This window comes from Asterias rubens, chromosome 13 (genome assembly GCF_902459465.1).
Source record: "Asterias rubens chromosome 13, eAstRub1.3, whole genome shotgun sequence".
NCBI classification, from domain to species: Eukaryota; Metazoa; Echinodermata; class Asteroidea; order Forcipulatida; family Asteriidae; genus Asterias; species Asterias rubens.
In genome coordinates this window covers 275827-301174 of record NC_047074.1, presented here as the reverse complement: position 1 = coordinate 301174, position 25348 = coordinate 275827, and the positions used below count along the sequence as shown (strand labels likewise).

Here is a 25348-nt window from a genome sequence, read left to right as displayed (position 1 = left end):
GGCAATGTGCATGTGTAAAGATAATTATTTACACACACAACATCATCCCTTAAAGGTACACTTTAACTCCTTGGAGATTGGGAGTCCAAACAACATTTGAGCGTTAAGGTACAATAGAAAAGAGTGAGCTGAAGCAATTTGAGACAGAGAATAGCTAGGAGCCTGGACCAGATTCAAAACCTACAACACTCTAGTGACCATTTGGTAACAATGACGAGAATCTCAAAGCATTTAGAAATAGGACAAGACCACAGTTGGATCCCACAATACTACAGTGACCCTCCTAGGACAGTAGATAGCTAGAACACCTGTAGGGATTTAGGGTTAGGTCATGAGCATGGACGAATGAGAGTATACGTACTGAGGAGCTGTAGACTTCATACAAGACTGCAAAGAGAGCTTTAATGAAGAGAGCTGCAAGATCTCCATCTTCCTTCAAGAGGGAGGCTCGAGCATCTTCTTTAGATAAAGTAGGATTGGCTGATAAGAAAAGTAATAATTGATATCAGGTCAAACCTTCATAGGGTATGGGGATATGTTTATACAAAGAGGTCAGGTTTATTAAGAATTACAAAACTTACAGAAAATAGACAAAGTAGGAAATCTTAATGAATCAAGGGGATCAAGAAATCTCTAACAATATTTATTTGGATTGCAGTATTAAACACCATGTATACTATTTACTTGCTGGGAAGATTATGTTCTTTTGAGAACTTGTCTTGCTGAATATTCTACTGCGGATGAGATTTTGGGAGACTTCTCTACTACCGCAGAGTAGATTTTCGAAAGACATCAGTCTTGAGGGGACATCTTGTTATTAACTTCTTTGTTGCTGCGTGAGTTTTTAACAAAACTAACCTGCTGAAGCAGAGTATGGTGGGTTAGGTTGTCGTTGTACCGGTCTAGCTGTTCCTGTATCTTCATTAATCTGTTGCATGGCATTGAAGTCAATGGTGTAAGTACGACCCATGGTGGAAAGACAAACCTCATCCTCACCGGCCTGATGGGCAGCCTGGGCAAACAAACAAAAATAAATACTCTTAAGTAATTATATGGGATTAAAAAGTTGGGAAGGTAGTGCATTCTGCTTAAGCAGCCAGGCTCCTAGGGGACGATACCCATCCTTACATCCTTGCAGACTGTGAAGGGGGTAACGCCTGATTCAGCCCCAGGAGTAGATGGCTCCTAGTGGACGATACCCATCCTTACATCCTTGCAGACTGTGAAGGGGGTAACGCCTGATTCAGCCCCAGGAGTAGGTGGCAATGTGCCCCTATGACAGTTAAGTGTAGCCATTACATTGAAGTGGCTCTATGATGCAAGGCGATCTCTCATAACAAAGTAATACAAACATAAAAATTACCTCAATGATTCTGTTATCAATGCGTGTATAGGAATGCCACATGCCCCGATCATCTCTCCATTGCCACATGGCTGCGTCTGGTACCTGATGGCTACCTTTCCTGATCATAGTGTTAATAGCAAAGATTCCATCACTGGGTAGCTTGGGCATCAGCTCGCTGAAATCAAACACACAAAAACATTGACAATTCAGTTAAATATAAAACAAGAATACAAATGTAGGTGTCAATTTGATTACTTATAGTACATATCTTTAAACAATTACTGGTGACAAATCTGTAAAGTAAATGGTGAGCAGATCTTCGTTAGCCAAAGCGTGGATTTTGATAAGACAAACTTTGCTTTAATTTGTCTGTACTCTGTGAAACTTCTTGAAACTTACCCGATTAGTGATGTGATCTCATAGAGTTCCTGTGGGCTTCTGGAGACAAGCTACCAAAAAAAAAAAAAAAAATTTTATTACAAATCATATTACAATTATCAGTAAATCAATCTGGGTTTTTTTTGTGCTTTGTTTTTTTAAAGTACAAGTAGCATAAATTTGTGTACAATGTTGCACCATTTGCATTTGTCGACAAAGAAAACCCTGCCAAACACAAAATATTCAAATATTTAAGTTAGGTTGTTGCCAAGTAGAAAGCAGTTACCTGCTTAATGTAATTAGTTTGCGACTTATTCCTGCTTAGCAATTTTATTGACTGAGTAGCATTTTCTAGTAAGCAGTTTAAGGTTCTCAAATACTCAATGTCATACCTCAATTTCTTGGCTGGCTTGAACTGAAGATCCCATTAAGAGGTAGCCAATCGTGTCTGCAATATCTACAGAGAAGAGTACATAATGAACACCATCAATTCATATCATAATCTTGTTGATGAAGGTACCAGAACTAAGGGTCAGTTTGAGACATTCAGGGTCAGTTTGAGGCATTGAGGGTCAGTTTGAGGCATTCAGGGTAAGGTTGTTTTGGTCAAGGGGCTGTTTTATTTTTTGGGGTACTTACTCTGTTTCAGAAGCTGTACAGCAATCTGTGGGCAGCTTGAATGCAAGATGGAGGTACTGAGGCCCAGTTTGAGGCATTGAGGGTCAGTTTGAGGCGTTGAGGGTCAGGTTGTTTTGGTCAACGGGCTGTGTTATTTGTTTGGCTACTTACTCTGTTTCAGAAGCTGTACAGCAATCTGTGGGCAGCTTGAATGCAAGATGGAGGTACTGAGGCCCAGTTTGAGGCATTGAGGGTCTGTTTGAGGCGTTGAGGGTCAGGTTTTTTTGGTCAAGGGGCTGTTTTATTTTTTGGGGTACTTAATCTGTTTCAGAAGCTGTACAGCAATCTGTGGGCAGCTTGAATGCAAGATGGAGGTACTGAGGCCCAGTTTGAGGCATTGAGGGTCAGTTTGAGGCGTTGAGGGTCAGGTTGTTTTGGTCAAGGGGCTGTTTTATTTTTTGGGGTACTTACTCTGTGTCAGAAGCTGTACAGCAATCTGTGGGCAGCTTGAATGCAAGATGGAGGTACTGAGGCCCAGTTTGAGGCATTGAGGGTCAGTTTGAGGCGTTGAGGGTCAGGTTGTTTTGGTCAAGGGGCTGTTTTATTTTTTGGGGTACTTACTCTGTTTCAGAAGCTGTACAGCAATCTGTGGGCAGCTTGAACACATTAATGAGAGCATTCTGATGACCATAATGAAGGTTCCTGTACTGATGATAGGTGGACTGACTACCAACTGAAATCACAAATATCAACAATGTTATCAACAAACTAGATGATGAACAAGAAATTCCAAAGTGATGTGTGAAGCTCCGCATGGTGTGAATATTAAGAAGTAACTATCAAAAGTTAACAAGCGAGTACAACCATGTATTAAATCTTTGTTGGAGTGTTGGCTCTAGAAAGAGCCTGTTTGGTCTTGAAGTTTTGAACTGTATACTCTGTCCGTCTTCAGGAGAAAAGGAAGACGAACAGAGTATACTGTTCAAAATGTCGAGACAAAAGCAGCTCTTTTCGGGGCAAACACTGCCACAAAAGAGATTTATTACATGGTTGTACTCGCAAGTTTACTATTTATAGTTAATTCACAGAAGTTCTTTCAGAGCAGAGAGACAGGGATCAATTGACTGTGGTCTTACCAGTTGTTGCAGGTTTGTGAGGAGGCCATGGGACGCTATCTGTTGCAGACGTTTCTCATCATGCTGAAAGTTGTCTACTAGGCGAGCAAAACATAAACAGCAACTTTCAACTGACTTCTTGTCCTAATAGAGAAATCAAATCAGCAGAATATTAAATAATAAATCAGAAGGGAAACTGACTGGGTAAATGTTAAAAGGTTTGGGGTTGAACTAATTCACTATAGAGGAATTTGAACCAATGGCCTCTGGTTTAACCCAGTTTTTATCAAGGAAGAAATTTCATGCTAAGCAAATTTGTGTGCTTACAGGCTTCATGAATATGGGCCAAGGTGCTCTAATCAGAATATCCATACAAATGTTTAGAGTAAAATGCATGAAACATAGGCCCTTTACGAAACCATGGCTTCCGCACCAGATTCGGTTCAGGATAGCTTTGCTCTGCGGTTGGTTTGATAAATGTGTGTTCTTTGCGTACATGCTCAGGGCTTCAGACAAGAAAACAAAGCCTGCAGGCGAATCCAATGCCCGAGGCCGTGGATTCGAAAATGGCCAGAAGTTCTCAAGATGTTGAATTTAAATGTTTAATATTAATATTTTTATCAATCCTGTAATTTGCGCTTGCGCTGTTGGATGTTGTATAAAATAAAATATTTACCTGATGTTGTAGTCGACTGGTGAGTAAAGGCAGTGATTCTGTGACTAAGTTAAACTCATCCATGCCGATACTTTGACAACAATTAGCTGCAACAGCTAAAGCATTCCTCTGTGCTGCAATGGAGAAGAACTCAATATACAGAAGGCATGACGTCAAACCACCCTGAAATATGAAGGATAAATTGTCAATTCATAGACCACTTCTAGTAACAGTGGAGTCAAGTTTGTACTAAAGATCTGTGAAACCAAGACCAATCTATTGAACTCAGTAGGGCCCACAGTCATGGCTCTGCTTACGATCACAATTCTTTGCTTACAGGAAAAGCGCTGAATTTCTGGGCTAGTTGTGTAAGTGAAGAATGCCTAGTAATGTGGAGTGCCAAAGTGCAAAAGTTCCCTGCTAACCCTTAGAATAGGCTTGACATAATTAGAGTTTTATCTTTTTCTAATGCATCATTGAAGAATTACATAAACATAATAACAACAAAAATGAAGAAAAAAAACAAACATTTAGTTTACTAGTTTTGAGAGGGCCAATTGAAGATGAAGAGACTTACCGCTTGTAGAATAGCTTTACTATGTCTCCTTGAGAGCATCTCTAATGCAGTCAATGATTGCTCTGCTACATCCATACATTGAATCACTTGAAGCTACAATAAACAACCAATAACAAATCAGTATTAGGATCAATATGAAATCAACGTGATGCTAGTAGGATTTCAAACTTTGCATGGTGGAAGTATAAATAGGTGAGGTTTACGGTAGCACCATGTGAGTAGGGTTGGCTCTTTGAGTAGGGTTGGCGCTGAGAAGAGCCGATGATTGACAACTCAACATTTTCATCAGTATGCTCTGATTGTCTCCAGATAGAAACACAGTCAAGTTTAATCTCAGTTCTTTGTGAAATCAGCCCCTGGACACCCAACTTTTAAAAAATAAATATCTTATGCATCTAAAAAAATAAGAAAAAATCTTTTAACTCATCAATATCTTATGTTTAGGTTTAAGCCTTGCTCAGAAACAGCCTCTTGTTTGGCATTCAGTATGTCTTGGTAAAGACACATCAGTCTGGTCTTAAGTGTTTCTCATCACAGCGAAGGCATTAACAGCTCAATTTATATTAATCCTCGTTAAAGATTGAATGCAAGGGATACCTTTTCTAGAAACACTGGGATGGCGTCCATAACCACAGTAGAGGACCTGGGTAGAGCCTCCATCATGTAGGTCAGAGCTCGGCAAGCGTGATTCATCTAAAAGAATGATCAATATTACCAACATTGTTACAATACTCCTTAAATTACCATGGCCCAATTTCACGGCTCTGCTGCATACAGTAAGCAGATTCTGCACTTATGGTAGCAGGGTATTCCGCGCTTACATCAAGTGCATTTCATGGGTTAGCAGGGAATTTTTGTTTGTGCACTTGCTAGGAAAGTAATAATTCTTTTAAATTAAAAGGGGATGGAATTATATGTATTTAGGACCAAGCACTACTAGGGTTGTATTCATCATCAATACAGGCCTTGGACCAAGCACTACTAGGGTTGTATTCATCATCAATACAGGCCTTGGACCAAGCACTACTAGGATTGTATTCATCATCAATACAGGCCTTCAACTTCGCTCTTGTTTAGGACCAAGCACTACTAGGGTTGTATTCATCATCAATACAGGCCTTGGACCAAGCACTACTAGGGTTGTATTCATCATCAATACAGGCCTTCAACTTCGCTCTTCAAGTGACACAACAATTTTCCTTTGGTGATGGGCACTTCTATCAGGACAATGTTAATTTCCATGAAACCCTGCAAAGGGCATCACAGCAAAAGCAAAGGGCAGCAAGGCAATTGATATGAGTGCTGTCGGCTATCTCAAGGCCTGACAATATGTGAAATAGACTTGTACTTACGATATCAAAGTTGTGTTCCATAGCGAGCAGAGTTGTCAGGGCAGGAACGACCTGTTTGACCGGGAAGCCCCCCAGAGTGTCTTCATTACCCATCACCAGGAGTTGACACATCTCAATCACGGCCTGTAACTGCTGACTTTCATCACCGGTAGCCTGTAAACCGGTAAGCAGCTGATGGGCTCTGCTACCTATTAACAAAATGATTGAAATGAATGTAAGGTTGCTGCATTTAAAAAAAATGGTAATAATTTAACAGGCACGTACAATAGACTTTATGCATTGACGTTATCCAGCTACCATCTTAGAGGTAAACCAAGGATGCATCAATGGAATACATTGGTGTAAATGGTGAAACCAAATAATGTTCTCAAAATTACTTTAACTTGACAGCAAGTGGATATATATAGAATATGAACTTACTAGCTCCAGTACCCATGCTTCTGTGTAACAACTGGTGCATACGAGGTCCAAGAGCATTGAACAGATGTGGAGGTAGGCCCCTTGCTTCTAGAAGGGCTGCATGGAGGTCAAAGGTCATTGGTTAAAGTTCATATAATACACAAAATGGGTAGTTGGTTTGGATTGAGTGTTGTCATTATTACAGAGTTGGAATGACAGCATTATGTTTTAGCCTATTTGAGCAGCTATGGATTGTCGTGTGGGCTTTCAACCAATTGTGTTTAATGTTGGTATTATTTGTTTATATTTAAAAAAGCCCAGACATTGCTAAGATTTTTCATTTCTTTAATCAAATACCGTCAGTAAAAATATCAACAGAAATAACATGAAACAGAAAGTGAAGCTTTGTGTTTAGAAATTGAGGGGCTATATTAACATGCTAATATCCGGGTATGACCTTTTAATGTGAATGGAAGCAGGTCAAAACTTGGTGGTCGTTTGTTGCTGCTACATGTATGTTCTATAACTGGTTAAGATGCTAGCTCAATCTAAGATCTCCGCACTCTACATACCTTGAAGTCGCCCCACCTCGGAATCATCAGACTCTCCCTCCCCTCCTAGGGCCAAAGCTGGGGCTCCTCCCCCTCCTCCAGACCCTGAAGCTGTGCACAAAACAAAAACAGAAAATCTTTTATAGAAGTTTAATGAAAAGAGTTGAAACTTTTTCAAATTAACTAAGGGAGGTTTGCGGTAACACAATGTGAAAATAATTTTTGAGTTGTGTTAGTTCTGAAAAGAAAAGGTGGTGGACAACTCAACGTTGCAATCAGTTGCAATAAGGAGAAACTTTGAGTTGCTAACCATCAGTTGTTTTCAGAACCAACACTACTCAACAGAGATTGTCACATGGTGTTTCTGCAAACCTCTCTTTGTTACTTCCACCATGCAAAGTTTTCAGTTTTAACCATTTAAACAAATGAATGACATTCATGAGCATCTGTTGTACTTTTTCAGCAAACTTCACAACTTTTTCAGTCCTGCAAAAAAAAAGACTGTTCAGTCCTGCAAAAAAAAAGACTGTCTGACGATTTGATGTTACTATGACAACTTTACCTGCACCAATGGCCCCTGGGGCCGAGTCCTCGTTGGCGTTACGTCCAGTTGATGAAGGGCCCTCTGTGGTTGCGTCTCGTCCAGATGAGGTATCTGATCGACTGCTCCCGCTTTGTGCTCGCTTGCTCATCCCCGAGCTGCGCCTACTTCTGTTAAGAAATTTAAAAAAAGAAAAAATGAACAAATGTTGTCTCTTGTTCGAATTGGTCCTAGTCTCCATAAAAAAATGCAACAATTTTGTTTTTCTGAAATATTGTCTTGTGACAGGAAAAAATCATCAGACACAAGCAGTTATTATTTTAATTTGCAAAATGAAATCAAGCAAAGTAGGAACAAACACGCGACCCACCCTAATCATTACTACTATTCTGGGTTGAAAACAAGACTTCCTAGAAATAAAAAGTCAAGCTAAATGAGGGACTTAGGACTGTAATAAATGGACTCATTGAAAAACCAGGTATAGGACGCACAAGTAAGACTCCATTATTTCACTTATTTCCCTGAAACCCAAATAAGCTTGAAAGTAAAACGTACAAACACGCACAACTGATGTAAGTCTACATTTCCTACTTCCCCAAATTCATTCAAAAGGGAAAAACTAAATGACTCAGACCCATAGTTGTTGTGACTTGGATTACTCCAATGGTACTAGTTCCTTAGCTTCACATACAATAAATGAATATAATAAAAAATGTGTTCAGTGCAATTGTCTATTTAAGTAAAGTGAGCACATACTTGTAATTACATATTTTAAAAGATTAATTTGTTTAAATTTCTTGACAATTTCAAGACACTGTGGAAATTGGTAAATATAATTCTTTTTTAATTTTTAGTTATTAATAACTTGATTCATACAGGTTCCCACAAAACCGATCACGTAACATCCAATAACAACAAATTCCCAAAACTACTGTAATTTAATGATTTCACTTTTCACCCAATTGTCTTGTAGAAATGTGACATCAGCATACTGTACACCCATTATAATATTCACCGGGATCTTAAAATATACCCAAGATTAACCCAGCTACTTGAATGAAGGAACAGGAAATGTTAGAGTGATTCGTGCTTGTCAGGAAAACTGCTGCGTTCATGTTCGACCCAGAAGTACACAATAAGCCAACTTGGGGTTGTTTTAATGACGGTCATTAAAGGGGTTCAGACATGACTCACGGAGGTAACTGAGGCAGCTACCTCAATGCCCCGGGTCTTGCCTTGGTGCCCTTTGCAAGGTTCATATTACCCTGCCTCAATGCCCCGGGTCTTGCCTTGGTGCCCTTTGTAACGTTCATATTACCCTGCCTCAATGCCCCGGGTCTTGCCTTGTCTTGTCATTGCCTTGGTGCCCTTTAAAATGTTCCAATTACATAGAGTAGTTAACTCTTGAAAAGAAATGTCCCAATGAGGTTTCAAATGTTAAATATATATGGGACTTGCATAGCAGGTAGTAGTAACTTCAATGTATAAGTGATATTGACTGATCAAGTGTGTGCAGTTAAGATGCACTCAGCACATGACTCCTAATATCATATAGCAGACTGGCTTAACATTGCCTTTATCATAATACAAAACCTATTGAATGATATTGAATAGTCATTCAATATGAGAAATTAGTGTGTAGTTAACTTTTTCATTTTATGATAGTGCACTACAGGGTGACATAGTACATCATTGAATGACTCAATAGAAGGATTGACTAATGTACAATTTAGATGTGGAGAATCAATATTGTCATCCCACCCGAGTAATATTCCTTTGATTTTTATTTCACATGACTTGGGAAAGTGACTCATATACAGTGCTTCCACACAGCGGTGTATATAGGTAAACCAAAATTAATATTCTTTATCCCCGATGCAAATTTAACATAATATTGTCATCATTATGGAATAATATTATAAACTCAGCACAGTGCAGACATCTTGGTTTTGTTCCATTCAAACCAATGTAAACCATACTAATTTCCTATCAGGGCAAAACTTCAGAGAGCTGGTTAGCAGAAAATAATGCTTACAAATGTTCTACTAAGCACAAACGAGCACGATACTAGTCACATATTGTACTTGTGACACGGTACTTTATCCAGGTAAGCATATTGTTTTGTGCTAAGCATATTGTTTTGTGCTAAGCATATTGTTTTGTGCTTAAGCAGTCCTATGATAATGGGCCCTAGAGGAAGCAATCTATTGATATTACACATTCTCAGTATCCTGATAAAGATAGTGGTTCTTACCTGGTGCTGGCACAGGTTCCCGTGTTGGTGTCTGTGGCACGTGGCCTTGAGCTATCTGGTTTCGGAGATGAGGTCCTCGCCTTAGACTTGCCTGAAGAAAAAATCACAAAAAAACAAAATAGTTACCCGTTTTACATTCATTTAGTATACCCCATCAAATAGTTAATGGCGTGATGTTTCAGCCCTAGCAGAGTCTTTCTTAAAAGCTGTCAAAACATACACAAAATAAACAATCCTAAAATTCAAATAGAGAAAATAGAATAAACTGTTGCAAACTGCTTACCAACCAAAAGGACCTATGGTATAAATGTAAAAAAAAAAAAAAATAATGGTCTGTTGTTTCGACCCTGGCAGAGTCTTTCTCAAAGCCTTCAAGAAAGACTCTGCTAGGGTCGAAACGTCAGGCCATTAACTATTTTTTTGCCAAATTAAAATTGAGCTGTGCATTTTTGGAGTTGTCTTCACTCGTGACTTGACTCACTTTTGCTTGAGGTGGTCCTTCCTTTCAAAGGACCCTTAAGACTGGACGGCAAAGCTGTTCCTTTCTCTTCAGTTCCAGCGGGACAAGGAGTTGATGAAGCCCGCCCTCTATTGGCCTTCTGACGGGTGCTTACACCGGACGTAGATGGCTGGGATGGGACACCAGTAGATGGATCTGTCGATGTGTTTTCTGACGATCTATGATCAACAAAAAGAGATTAAGGTTACATGAATTGTTATGTACACATAGATGGGCACTATAAAATGGCACTTTTAAGAACTAACTAAAAAAAATGTAAAATTGCGGGTACAACCATGTATGAAATTTGTATTGTGGCAGTGTTGGCTTATAAAAGAGACGTCGAAGTCACGGCGATTCAAACAGTATACTCTGGTTGTCTTTGGGACTTACTGGCAACTTTGTCGCTCGTAGGGTGTGTATAATAATTAAGAAGCCAAGCAGTAGTTCATGAAATGATGTACAGGCATGAATAAGTGGTAAATTCATGTAGTGAGTAATTTTCAAGCAGGATGTAATATAATAATACGTGGAGAGAGATTTTTAAGTAACATATACCTATGGTAAGAGATACCACCCAAGCGTGACTTTGGCGTCCCAGAAGTAGACGTAGTAGCGGCTGATAGTGCCTTGGACTCGGTCTTTGTTGACGTTGTCGGAGGGGTGGAAACTGTTGCTGATGGTCCGGCGCCCCAGGGTGGGGCAGCCCTCCTTTGGGCACTCGTCCTGCCTGGTGTCCGGCGCGGTGCGTAGTAGTCTAAGGCCTCGTACTGGTATGGATGATCCCTGGAGAATGAGCGCAGAGACCTGAAGGTGATCAACGGGATCTCTTCGTTGAGTCCTGGCAAAGTTGTCTCCCCAGTCTCAGATTCAGGATGGTCAGTACTGGCTGAACGCAGCCGTAGCTTGCTGTGTTTCTCCCCAATGGTGGATTCGCTTGCCGAAGACGCTGAGGAACTACTGGCCTTACGCTTCTTACCTAGGCCTCTGCCGGGAACAATGATGCTAGAGTCCTTAAACTCCTCAGGGACAACTCCACTCTGCGACGGATCTCGACTATGGTTCAAGAACAACCCAGGGCCAGAGCTGTGGTCGAAGTTCAGGTGTCTGTCAAAGGTATTTGCATTCAGTTCACTTGAGGGTTTAATGTCGTGTGGTGTGGGATGTTTAGTGATGATGCTTGGGGTCAATCCAGGGCCGAGATGGCCAAATTGGATGGTAGCGTTCAGTTTGACTTCCTGGATCTCACGTGGTGGTTGTTTAGTTGGGATGCTTAGATTTAATGGCTCCGATTTACGCTTTGAAGCTTCGCCGGTTACCTTAAAATTACTGCAACAAAATAAAAACTTTAAAATGAGATAAGGTGAAATGCACAACTACTCTATAAACAATCAGGATATATTTCCGCCACAGTGTTTCCACAACTAACTTTAATATGCTTGAGACCAAAGATGCACTGGGTTGACAACATCCGAGAATGGTAAAGTTGTAACCTTACAAAGGGGCACCAAAGCAAAAGCACAACGGCAATCGCTGTAGGTGCCATGGGTTATTTTGAGACTTGAACAAGGTTTGATCCCCCACCTTCTTTTTGAGCTATTCTTGCTGCTTGGAGCTGCTTGCTGGGCGTTGACAAACACAGAAGATTCAAAATGATTGACAGAGGTGGAAGCGGCAGTTGTTGTGCCACGTCTAGTTGTGCGACGCTGGTGATGAGACCCCCCTGATTGGTGGAGACTAGGGTTGTGGTCGGCCATAATAGGCGGCGGTCCAAGACGGAGACATACCCAGCCCAACGCTTTTATGGCTCTAGCTTCTGTTGGAATAATCAACACAATATCTTGTTAGTAATAGGTCTTGAACTTCACATGTGAAGGTCCACGACAATTTCCCTCTGGAAAGGGGGCACTTCTATGAGGAAAATGTATATTGCGCCTTGTGCAAAGACTAAATGAATTCACATGTATAACGATTTGGCATTGAAATAAGGCATTTAACAATGGTAATACGTGTAATCACACTTGTCGTAGCTTAAAGCCCTGTTTATACTTCCTGGGGATGCAAATTCAAGTGACAAACAAATTTTGACATCACAAATTGGCAATGAAAAATTTGCAACAATTGAACTGTCTGCAAAACATTCACTGCAAAAACAGCCATGTGCACCAAAATTCGCTTTGCATGCGTATTTGCAATTCAGAGAGTGAACATGGCCTAATATCCACACATACATAAAACATTTAGTACAGGTACAGTGGATATTTAACATCAGTACAAACAAAGATATTGACAAAACATAGAGACTGCCAATAGCTCAGTTGGTAGAGCACTACCATGTAAATTCATAGGTCAAAGATTCAAGTCCCACTCTTGTCTTTGTTCAACTCACAATATAATGTATACAATAGATTACATTGACTGGGCTTTAATTAGTGTCATATAAAACCACTGGAGTAGTCTCTCTAATATAGCAAGTAATAACTCAATGGTTGCACTTCTGGTGACCTTGTTAATCAAATAATTTCCCCTTACACGTAGACATTACAATATCATTATGGATAGTCGCTACCTACAGAAAAGTGGCACTGCCCTGTGAAGGATGAAATTACAGGCGTCTGTAACTCATAAAATATTGGCATATTAGGCGTCTAGATCCCATACTAGATAGATCTACATTCCTGTAATTTATAATGCTTGTCTATGCAGAGATTCAATTGATGCATGGGGGTCAATGCATACAGAATATCTGAGCTCAGGATGCATTTATGAACAATGCATGAGGCCTGACACAAAGGCAGTACATACATAGACTGTATGCTCAATTCAATTCATTTCAACTTCAATCCTTAGTGGGTCTTATTTATATCCAGATGTTCATAAGGTTATCAAGATGGACTGCACTAAGTAATCATAATCAGACGTGATATTCGGCCCTTGGAAAAAAGCAGGACAATTTCATCAAATTCAAGGGCTAACTTACACCATGCACATGGTGTGAGCTTAAAAATAGAAATTTCAATCACTTTTGCCGATTTTCGAAGGGCAAAACAAAAATCGAAAATCAGACTAAAGCTGAGCAGGAAGAATATTATGCCTGCACATCGCAGATTTTGTTTTTACTTCTTATTTTAAGACATTTGTATGAGGCCAGGGCTTCAAAATTGATTTGATAAACACAAGTATGTAAGGGCAAAAATAGCATGGATTATTTGCCTGTGTTTTCAAGTATCCTGAGCAGTAATTCTGTAACATGTATGTGCAACCTGAAATATCTGCCCATATTTATATACCATAAATAATTCTATAATACATATATGTACAAGCAGATCTTGCGTGATAAGATTACGATCATGACCAGATGTAATAATTTAATTAATTATGCTAATTAGCAAACAAGGTCAAGATCACTCGACTCCACGAAAAAGATTTAAACGTTAATCTATCACGAATATGGTCATGGATCATGCAAAGGGATTACTGGAAATACCATAGAAACAATTATTAACAATATGTTTGCCCGCAGCAATGTATACCATAGAAACAATTATTAACAATATGTTTGCCCGCAGCAACGTATGGTGTTATGGTTGTCTAATGAACTGAACCAGTTAAATACAAATTGGTATTTGAACTGAATTTAATGATGTGTTTGCACATCAAGAAAACTACTCCATACCAGAACATTGTGCCAGTAAGAATTTAGAACTACCCAAAGATGTTTTTTAAATATTTTTTTATTCAAACAACATGTCTAAATTACTCACTTATTATCTATCACTTTAAGTGACGGTAAAACAGGGTGTTCCAAAACAGTTGCTGTTTTGTGTTCACTGCATAAAACTAATTTTTTAGGAAGAAAAAATAACGTTCTCATGATCAAATTAATCTTGCCTACACCGTCACAAATGCTTCAACATTAAACACACTAAAACACTTGAAACATATTCACATTGCGGCAAGATTAACCAAGCTCAGTGTCCTATTAACATTAATTATGACATACGTTTTAAAACTAACTGCAAATTAGGGCAATATATTCCACAAGGAACAATGTAAGAGTTAGGGTGCATGATCACAGTCCAAGCTACCTCCATGGTCCAGGGTGCATGATCGCAGTCCAGGCTACCTCCATGGTCCAGGGTGCATGATCGCAGTCCAGGGTGCATGATCACAGTCCAGGCTACCTCCATGGTCCAGGGTGCATGATCGCAGTCCAGGGTGCATGATCGCAGTCCAGGCTACCTCCATGGTCCAGGGTGCATGATCGCAGTCCAGGGTGCATGATCACAGTCCAGGGTGCATGATCACAGTCCAGGGTGCATGATCGCAGTCCAGGATGCATGATCACAGTCCAGGGTGCATGATCACAGTCCAGGGTGCATGATCACAGTCCAGGGTGCATGATCACAGTCCAGGGTGCATGATCACAGTCCAGGGTGCATGATCACAGTCCAGGGTGCATGATCACAGTCCAGGGTGCATGATCACAGTCCAGGGTGCATGATCGCAGTCCAGGGTGCATGATCACAGTCCAGGGTGCTTATGCTTGTATGACCGAATGATGTGTACATTGTACCCTTGTGTGTACATGTATCATGTATAATTCAGTGTGTAATGTGCTTACATTATGTGGGTGTGCACATAGGATTCTAGACCACTCAAGGGCACTTAGTGGTTTTGATTCACAGAAACTGTACTAACTGCTGCAGGGGAGACTATCATGAAGTCATGCTTGGCTTTTAATGGACACTCACACAATCCCTGCATATTGGTGTTTACACATCCCACCTCATTATGACTACACAAAACTACAGTGAATAGAAACAGTCTGCTCCCTTCCAAATAATGACTCAGCACTATCATTATATTAGAGGGTACACAGGATGCCATGCAGCTAATGCAGCGTTATCATGACACATGACTGTACATTGTGAAGCCCAACACATAACATTGGCATTTCCCCTGCCCTACATATCATGGTGTCCCCTAGGATTTGTTCAAATTTTAGGGCATTCTGGACCCAAACATTGGAAGTTTGGCCAAAGCCTGCTGAACTGAAACACAATCCAGTGTTAATCCTTTGTTTTAAAAGGCAATCTTTGCAAATAAACAAAGGCCCATTGTATGTTTATTAGCGCATCACTCAATCCATAGAGAAAGGACCCACATACTGAATCCAACAAGATCAAACAAAAGGTGCAGTTGGATTTTGGAGGGTTGGTTGCCCAAGGTTTTTACTGATTTGTCTTTGTCATCTGTTTGATGATACTCACAAATCAATGGGTGCTTAAAAATCAATGCAAACAAACATGTGACCTTCCATGGCCCTTCCTCATTAACATTCAGTGTGAATTTTGATTAATTCTTTCCTTCATGCATAATGTAGGATTACACCATAATGTGCCCCAAATCACCAACAATTGGAGTTACTAATCTCAGAGGTCCTACAATTTGCTAACTCAATTGATTAGCAGACCTTCTACATGTACAATGTACATCTATCGAAAGCTCATGGAGGAAGGAAATGACAAGACCATGGAAGATACATCAACGGGAAAGACAAATACTGTTCGTAAAATACAGTACCCAAACATGTAAACACACTTTTTATACGTTACATATTGGTTCAAATGTAAACTAAATATACTTGTACCAATAATTCACATTTTCAGGAAACTCTACCCAATCAAAACACTTTTTATCTAATTTTGATCAAGTTCAACTGAGCTCTCTCTCTCTCTAGTGCTTGCAGTTCCTGATGGTACAAAATTACTTTGTTTGTCCTGCTATTTTCATCTGTTCTCGACCATTGATCCATAATGGTCTGGACCCCAATCTCCCCATCTTTACCTCCATATCATACTCCTCGCTACGAAGATTAAAAAATGTTCTGACAACCAAGGGCGTTTCTCAAAGCTTGGCTTGTGCTCAGTCTCTGGCTTAGGCTCCGCACACTGCAGCTTGACCTACAAGCCTATACTGGAGAGTGTGTAGGGCCTTTCTCAAACCTTGGCTTGTGCTCCATCTCTGGCTAAGGCTCTGCGCACTGCAGCTTGACCATCAAGCATATTACTGTGTATTTTGCAGGCTGTGGTTCAAACATCAGCAGTCAGAGCCTGTAGCTGGAGTCAGAGGTTTCAAAAAGACCCCATGATATATTTAACACGAGCAACTCCTACCGTAAGTTCCAAGCCACTTAATGAAATCCTCAAATGTTGGTGTCATGCCACCCATAACATTCCTCACAGGAAGTGCACGTAATTATTACGTTTAGCGTTCGTCCCAAACTGCTAACATTTTAACTACCTTCCTTGGCCTTGAACTTCGCTCTAGAAGGGGAACGACAATTTTCCTCTGTCAAGGGGGCACTTCCATCACAGGAAAACTTGAATTGGGATTTGCAGCCCTGATACTTCACGACGGCAACGACGGCAATTGCCGTCGTTGCCCCTACCGATTGCCGCAATGCCCTTCAAAAACCCAATTTTTCACGGCAATGATTGCCGTGCCCTTTTCTCATCATTGTCGCCGTGCCCTTCCTCCCGAAAAAAAATTATATTCAACGTTGCCCAAGTTCGAAAAGAAGCCAAAAAGTCCCGATATCTGTGTAAACTTTTACGCAAAGAAATATACCCCAATTTCACGCACGTAAGGCACAACAGCAGATTTCAGGCCCGTTAGTCGTTGTTCTTTGCGTCAACAAAAAAATACTCAAAACATTGAACGCTAGAGGGCGTTTCGGAACAAAGCGATAGCGTGAGATTAAACGCCCTCTAGTGGTAAAATTACACGAACCAACGCTAAATGCCTTGAGACGAAGACTCGCAGGTCTGTGCATGCTGGGATAGTGGTTTTCCCCATGCTTGGTACATGTGATGTACCATCATGTCGGCATAGTCGTCGCGCACCGCATGCATTTATTCTGTCAACATCGTGTCAAAATGGAGCAGTTACGTGGGAATTTTAGCGTCTCGACGAAAAACTACACAACGTGCATGACCAATAGTAGGATTACGTATGAACAAAAATTATTTATAGTGTATTGTAAGTAGTTGTTCTTTATTTTGTTGAGTTAATGAATGCTTTCTTTTTTCATTAGGTAACAGTTAGAAAATGGAAAAATTGGAAGAACTATTTTTTACAGGCAACTCAGAGTTTTTTTTTTAAACCGCTGTCGTGCCCTTCGCAAGTTTTTTATGATTGCCGTGATGCCCTTCCAAATTTTTGAAAATTGCCTTGGTGCCCTAAATTTTTACAAAAAGTCAAGGCAAAACTGCCGTGCCCCTTAAAAGCCGAAGTATCAGGGCTGAATTTGCATTGGCAGGCCTGATACTTCAGGCAATTGCCTCCATGCCTTGGTGCCCTTGCCTTTAAAAAACTAAGCATACAGGGATATATTGGGTACCATGCAGCAAAAGCACAGGGAAACACAGGGCCATTGCTGCGGGTGCCCTGGTTATCATTGTAATTTGAGGCCTGCCCTTCATTTTACTAGCTATTTTCAAACCCTTGTAAACATAACACAGTGCAATAATTACAAATAAAACAGAGTAGTCAGTTGCTGGTAAGTATACATGTAATACCCTAGCCTCATAAAATCTACTTTCCATGATTGTAGTGCCATTAAACTCAATCAGTCCCTTCGGCACAAGTTAACATGAATTTATAGGCCTACATATACAAGATGTGATTGACTGAATCTAATTGATAATTTTTGTCAAAATGATTTGCAAAGTAACATGAAAGGTTTGCCACTATCGATGCCAGTGGATACGTGTTCTGTGTACACATGAACATAACATGCAGTCTTTTGGGCCGTGACCCTTTTCAACTGTGATATAATATGAAAACATCTTTTTTACATTGTGTATGCACGTCATGTATGGTAGGTAGGGTTACTTCATGTACATTGTAGGTATAAAACTGGCGCACTAAAACAGAAAACCTATTCAATGTATTTTAAGATACGTGTAGAAAAAACTATTTAATACATTGTAACTTCACAAAACACGGTGATCCCCCCCCCCTCCCTTACAGGGGGGGGGGGTGTCTGCTATACTGCCCCGCCCATTCAGTAACCAGCCAGACTCTACCACATAAACCACAGAATTAACTCCGAGCCTCCACGGTCCCCTGCTATGTACCATAAGGTGAATCATACCCAACCGGTTCATGATTACTGATCAAGATAATGCATACAGGAAAAACTTCTGCATCTAACTCCTGTATCTGATTGATTTAATCCCGGTGAAAGATTAAGTTTAAGGAATAGCGACTGGAATGAATTAGCAATAAAGCAAGAGACCCATCCACTGGCTATATAACTAATTTATCTAGTGTGAATCAAACACAATATTGAACAGTTTTATGTCTAGGATTATTTATGATGTGAATTCACTGTGAAGATACCTTAAACACCCAGCGCCTTGAACACCCAGCAGGGTGGATATGTGCGCATTACAAGTCTTATTATTATTATTATTATTATTATTATTATTATTATTATTATTATTATTATTATTATTATTATTATTATTATTAAATGGCCAGAATCAAAGTGCAAAAATACAGTGTTACATGTAAACCTACAATTTCATGTTTAGCCTACATTTACATGGTGTATTGCCCATGTCTTGGGTACATGTAGTACCTGAACATTCATGTGGTACATCATGTGTATGGACACATTATAGAAACTCAGCTCCTTTCAAGAATGCTGAGTACATGTGGCACACCCTCTATACAATGCGTACACTGCATACGTGTACATTGTTTAAGTAAAGGTTGCATGTCTTCCTCCATGCTTAATTTGTGGTTAAACAAAAAAAAATTTACTCAAGCAGGAACTGAACCATTGACATCTGGATTAACGTGCCTGCGCTCTGCCAACTGAGCTAACAAGAACTATGGTGGTGGTCTACCTACAATACAACCCAAATGATCTCAACTTTACTCAGTTAATTTCCCTTGTGCCGTATTACTTGATACATGTTGGTGCAATGTACACAGTTCTTTAGTGATACATAAACCTGATACAGGACCCAAGAGTCTTGTATGGCATCACATCTGCATTATTCCTCCATGAGTACATGAGGGTGTTTGTGTTGAGTGCCAAGGGCTTTTAGTTGACTGATGACCTTAACTTCATTCATGCATAATGTGTTTATTACAAGTTTTTAAGCATGTATGCACACATCACCATTGAGTCCATGGTATTGTATGGGTGCAGGCAGTGGAAGGTGGCCAATGCATGCATAGTACAATGTACATCATGTACAGTTAGTTTTAATGTTGTTATTTAACATCACTAAAATCTGCATTTTTGCAATAGTATCCACCAAACCAAACCCCATAACCATACAAACAAAATGTTTAAATTTTGGATTAAACAAAGGGGGATTTGAACCTTCGACCTTCGGATTGAATGACGTGTCAGTACTCTACCAACTGAGCTATCTAGCCAATAGATGTTGATTTATTGCACTCCCCCTATTTTGTCAATATCTTTCTTAGGGGTGCCAGTCAAAACTTTAAATATAAATAATACATTATTTTGGCATGTTGTTCATCATGTTTGCTTACATTTGATTTTGCTAAGCTTCAACCAATCGTCTTAACTCACTTGCCCAGAATGATTAAAATGACATAATTATACTCAGGGCAAAATTTCATAGAGCTGCTTTTAAAACTAAAAGCACAAAAAGTAGCAAAGCACAAAATAATTATGCTTACCAGAATAAGGTTACCAGCAAAAATACCATGTTACATGCACAATTTATTTACGTATCCTGCTCCCTTTTACTTAGCAGAAATTGTTAAGCAATATTTCCTGCTTAATATTTCTAGTTCAATGAAACTGCGTCTTGTAAACAAGGTCAATATCTTTGCATCATGTAACAGAATGGTTAATACACTACATGTCTGATGCTGTATTGTTAATCAACTCATTGTTGTATAACGCCCTGGTTATGTAAGTTGTGATTGTAAATGTATGCTGAGTGTAGGCCTATGTAAGTGTAGGCACACTCTGTACAAAAGGAGCGTTCCATGAAACATTACGCTTGCTGTTTATTTGTTTATAAATAAATACCAAGCAAGATTGTATTTTAATTAAGAAGCGTACCCTAAGTGTATAAAACACCCAGTCTTGAGTCTTGAGTAGTGTGATCCCTTTGCAAACACCCAGTCTTGAGTCTTGAGTAGTGTGATCCCTTTGCAAACACCCAGTCTTGAGTCTTGAGTAGTGTGATCCCTTTGCAGCACAAATTTGGCTAAACTGGGATGCGTGCAGTGTGGTGTCACAGCCGTAAAGGTGCAAGTGAAGAAAGAAATTATGCAGGCAGATCGTATACATTATATTTCAACAAACTTACATTTCGGTAATTATTCACCACGAACAATGTTTGTTGAAAAATGGAATTCCACTCAGCTTTGCCTCCGTAAATGGATCATTCTATACGCCCCCTACTTCAACTCATAGTGCAAATATTTTTTTAATGAATGGCACGAGGCATGCACAATTAACATTAAAAAAATGTACACAACCCCCTGCCCCCCCCCCCCCCCCACACCACCACAAAAAAATAATAATAATGTGAGAAAGACACTTATCCGAGGTCCTGCACTTTGTATCAAACAACACAATGTTATTAAAAACAAAAATATAGGTAAAGAAAAATCTTCAATTTTTGTTCAAAATGTTATCTGATTCAATATAACAATAAAAGAAGCAATTCTGCGGGGTTTGCCGTATTAACATAGGCTTGTTGTACTAAAATAGTTTATTGTTTTTGCACTTTTACCTGGACTGGAGAATAAATAATTGATGATTTTGATCGAGAATCAATGGAATTTTTAGGGACGCAAGTCTTAAAACGCACACGACAATAATGATGAAAGGAAATCATGATTACCAAGTCTAAAAATTCTAAAAGTTTCTGTATGGCGTCACCACTTGTTCATTCAATATGAAATAATCATGAAATAATACAGTATCTAATTTACCTCACTCATCAATGGGTCTGGGATATCCCTTTTTATAAAAATGAGTGAAAAAGCGGTGGCGCCATAACTACAGAGTTATCCCTGTGAATAATCAAATTATGTAATAAAAGTCATGAGTCAGACGAGAGCAGACCAGACGGGGTAAACTCCAAGCATTCCCCCCCCCCCCCCCATTCTTGTTCTACCACTTTTCTCCAAAATGGTACATGCCATGGCCAACACTTGAACACTCAATTTTGTACTTGATTGAAAAGCCAGACTCACTCCAGCCAGGGGCAGTTTAAATAAAACATTTATCATTTAGTTTATTCAAATATTAGCTTGTAAAATGGAAACTCCATAATGGCTAGAGCATAAATAGAATTTACCAAGTTGCACAAATTGTATAACACAAACCTGGCTACGCAATTCAGTCACGCATTGATCTGATTCGTGCACGACAAAGCCGAACAAAATGGTTTCCAAAAACACAGTTCCCAGACTACAGAATAAAATTGCACCACACAAAGTGATCAAATAAAAATCGCAAAATCACCCCACAAAACAAAAAATATGAATCTGAAATGTAAACATTTTGAAGGAAGAAGGTGATACATACACAATGTCGAGTTTTAGAAGAAGCTTTAGCAGCTAAATCGGGTAGATTTCATCGAAATTCTCAGCCATTAATTCTCCAGCCCTGACGAAATGGCCTCCCCGCAGAACACTGACCTTTGAGCAAACCCTTCCGGTTTTTGGTCTTCCGCCGTCGTCTTGATTTAAGATTTTTCAGCAGCAAATTCATAAAGAAAAAAAACAAGTTGTCGATGTTATAATTAAATTAGTTCAAAAGACCTTTCACTTTTTTTTCTAAACAGAATGTTAATATTTAAAGGATTTTCCAAAGTTATTCGTTTATCACTTTTACTAGATTGATTAGTGTCATTATGCCATTTTATTCGATGCGTTCGTCATACCTATTTGCACAGCGCCCTCAATCGGTGCAATACCGTTTATGGCAACGCTTTCCATAAAGTTATCATTGTTAATGAGGCATTATGAATAATCTCCCTCCCCCAAACAAAACAATTGTTTATTGTTTAATAAGTCCATGCTTGTCATATTTTTAATTATACAGTTTGTTTCTTTATGTTATTTTATTTTACTCATTATTTTTGTTGTGTTTATTTATTTATTATCATTAGTTTTATTTTTAGGCACATGTTTTTTGGGCGGTGTGTCTGTTGCTGAGCAAAGATTGAAAACAGCCTCCAAGTTGATTACCGTGTTTTTGAGGTTAGCAGCACACGAAGTGTTGCCTTCATAATCAGACATCTAGGCCTAATAAACAAGAAAAGAAAATTACAATAATAATTACACTAGAAAAACAACCAACGAAATAATAAAGAGAAAAAAACGGAAACATCGCTCAATCAGTAACCAAGCTTACGGAAGAAGGACACCGTCAGGCGAGAGGAGCCGGCAATTTTGTTCTCTGTATATTTTCCTGTAATTCAACCATTAGTCGCCATGGGATTTTTGTATTTGAACAAAAAATAATAATGGACAATACAAAAATAAAAAAATTCTGTCAGTGTTGGATTACAATTGTTAATGAAAATTGTTAGACTTCCATTGCAAAAGAAAATTGCTGATTGTGAGCATTGGACCTTTCGTATAATACCTACTGCAAGAACACATAATGTAGGCCCTATACATGCTGGTTCTGTGGTTCCATTATTATAATATACATTATACCCTTGATTAGAAACTGCTTATTGTCATTAAATATTAACATGGTAGGCCTCGATGAAAACCACAAAGTATCTTCTTGAGGAATATCAACACCTGCCGAGGATTGCTAGTTGCTGACAATCATAAGACGTCTTATATACAGCCCCTATCCCGCGACGAAAATATCATTATTAGGGGTATACATGTATTATTATTAGATATCTCATGGAGACTATGAGAAAAAATAGGAAAACATAGAGGAAGAAAAGAAATTGTGTGCAATGAGAAGATGTCATGCAGCGAATGACAAAGGAAAGAAATATAAAGAAGTCTCCCCGGGAAGAATTAATGAGATTGTTTGCGCCTGTTGAGTCTGTTACGTCATTTCAACCCTTCGCGAACACACCTATTAGGTATTGTCAGCATTACTGTGATCTCTGGTAAAAAATAATGAATAAGTACATTTTTGTAAATAAATGAAAAATAAAAAATAAAAAATTCCAAATAACATGCATCATACTTTGGTATTGCGTTTTTGAAAAATCAACAGAAAAACTGTTTTTCATTTAATGTGCACGTTTTCACCCTACCTCCTCGTTATTTCATGCTATGGTGCTCAGTTAGGGAACGTTATTAAACAAGCCTCCAAGCTCCACAAGCAAGGCCATTTTGACCACATGTTGAAACTTTCTTGTCAATCTTTAATTACGACTTGTCTGGGACATCTGCATCCCCTGTAGCAATTGTCATTGGGTCAGGCATTTTAATATCCTGTATGGACTCTCACCTTTTCTTGTTGTTTTATAGTGAGTTACTTTTTGATTAGTTAGTTTTTTCTCCCGATTTGTCGTTTTCTTTGATGACCCGCGTATTGAAGAAGTAAATTAAGACACTTTGAGCATGTGATGCTTTGACCTCATCGCACCTCAGAGAGAAGAAGGTTGCCATGCAAAATAAATGAGCAACCTCTTGTTGAAATGCTATGTCCAGGCTTCGTCATCAGTAGTACAGATTGCACTTTCAGCAATGTGCTTCGAAAGAGCCGCACGACCGGGAGTCCTGAAGCATGGATTCCCTCCAACAACAAATCATACCACCCTTGCAAACTCCTGACCATTACTATAGCCACACTCAGATATTACGGAAGTTCGTTCTTTCCCAGTAGAGTGTCAAACTTTGGAACTCGCTCCCAGTTGTGGTGTTGGCCGCCCCAACTTCAGAGTGGACAAGTCGTTAAATCGGCCACACGCGCTGAGATAGTGCTCTCGCGAGATCACTGCTCTCGCGCGAACTGATGGCTCCCCGATTTCTACTCTAGCCTTAGGGAGGAGCTGCACCAAGCCTACATCAAGTACATGTACTAGTAAGCAGCAGCCAAGTTTTTACTAGCACTTTGTCGAGAACCAATTGAGTTCCAGTTGTCTTGTCTTCAGCACCTTAAGTTTCTTCAGTTTTTTTCTGATGGGACTTTTGTGTCCGATCTGCCGCTACACCAAAAATCAAGCACCCTTGTCCTCTTTAAGGATCCTGTCGAGTAATCAACGAAAACGTAACGTAAACTTCTGTCATGATATACCTCAATGCAATGCCTTAAAAACAACCAGCTGCCTTTGAAAGAGAAAGTTCGGCAATCCCAACTCAGTCCTGATATAATTCACAGAGGCAACGAAGGCAATTGCCTCCATGCCCCCTGGTCATTTCCTTGGTGCCCTTGAAATACTCAAGTAAAAATTTACAACCCATAGGATGCCCTTTACCAAGGAGAAATTACATTGGTGTCCGTGCCCTTTAAAAAACGAAGCATGCATTGCCTGCCCACCTTTTCATTAGTTCTTGGACTAAGTATATATTTGCAAAACAAAAACATACACATACACACTCCAGCTTACTAAATTGAGTCGACAATAGACAAGACGCCTTTTGGCATCTCCTCGAGAGAGACGAGAAAGCCACAAGATACAACATGAATGGTGTGAACATGCGTGGTGTCTCACTGCTCATTGTACGTGATAAATGAACCAATCAGTCTCTACATCAATGGTGACGTTGGTATAAATTAGGCAGCCAACCCTCGGTGACGCCGATTATACAACACACTTTTCACTATTACCAAGATGTATAAAAAGATGAAACACACTATCAAACGACTTGACTCCCGTATCCAGTTGATAGAACACTGATGAAAAAAATGCTGTTCAGTCATGCTGTGTTGAACCATAGAGCGAGGAAGACTGGTGCTGTTATCATCTAATTTACTAAAGATAAATGCAGTATAAACTAGTTCCACTGTTTTAGAGAGCACTCTTAGAAAGTTATTTCTTCTGAGAGATTGGGTATTCGAGGCAAT

At 39.5% G+C, this 25348-nt stretch overlaps 1 protein-coding gene across 3 annotated transcripts in view; it reads right to left on the bottom strand.

Annotated features, from left to right (window-relative positions):
• LOC117298842 (E3 ubiquitin-protein ligase TRIP12-like) overlaps positions 1-22199 on the bottom strand; it is a 36729-nt gene extending 14530 nt beyond the window's left edge. The window contains exons 1-20 of one of the 3 annotated variants that reach the window (XM_033782190.1): positions 21887-22197; positions 20408-20560; positions 11869-12100; positions 10843-11613; positions 10267-10463; positions 9786-9876; positions 7553-7701; positions 7012-7101; positions 6461-6556; positions 6041-6228; positions 5286-5381; positions 4689-4781; positions 4133-4294; positions 3478-3600; positions 2963-3074; positions 2116-2180; positions 1745-1794; positions 1364-1520; positions 859-1012; positions 362-480 (exon numbers count right to left, since the gene is read on the bottom strand). In XM_033782190.1, the coding sequence (XP_033638081.1) occupies positions 362-480; positions 859-1012; positions 1364-1520; positions 1745-1794; positions 2116-2180; positions 2963-3074; positions 3478-3600; positions 4133-4294; positions 4689-4781; positions 5286-5381; positions 6041-6228; positions 6461-6556; positions 7012-7101; positions 7553-7701; positions 9786-9876; positions 10267-10463; positions 10843-11613; positions 11869-12041 (2886 nt within the window). In that variant the 5' untranslated portion in view covers positions 12042-12100; positions 20408-20560; positions 21887-22197. Of the gene's footprint in view, positions 1-361; positions 481-858; positions 1013-1363; positions 1521-1744; positions 1795-2115; positions 2181-2962; positions 3075-3477; positions 3601-4132; positions 4295-4688; positions 4782-5285; positions 5382-6040; positions 6229-6460; positions 6557-7011; positions 7102-7552; positions 7702-9785; positions 9877-10266; positions 10464-10842; positions 11614-11868; positions 12101-20407; positions 20561-21886 lie in introns of all 3 variants that reach the window. The other 2 variants (XM_033782191.1, XM_033782189.1) reach the window with 2 other exon arrangements.
• Between the last annotated feature and the right edge of the window lie 3149 nt (positions 22200-25348).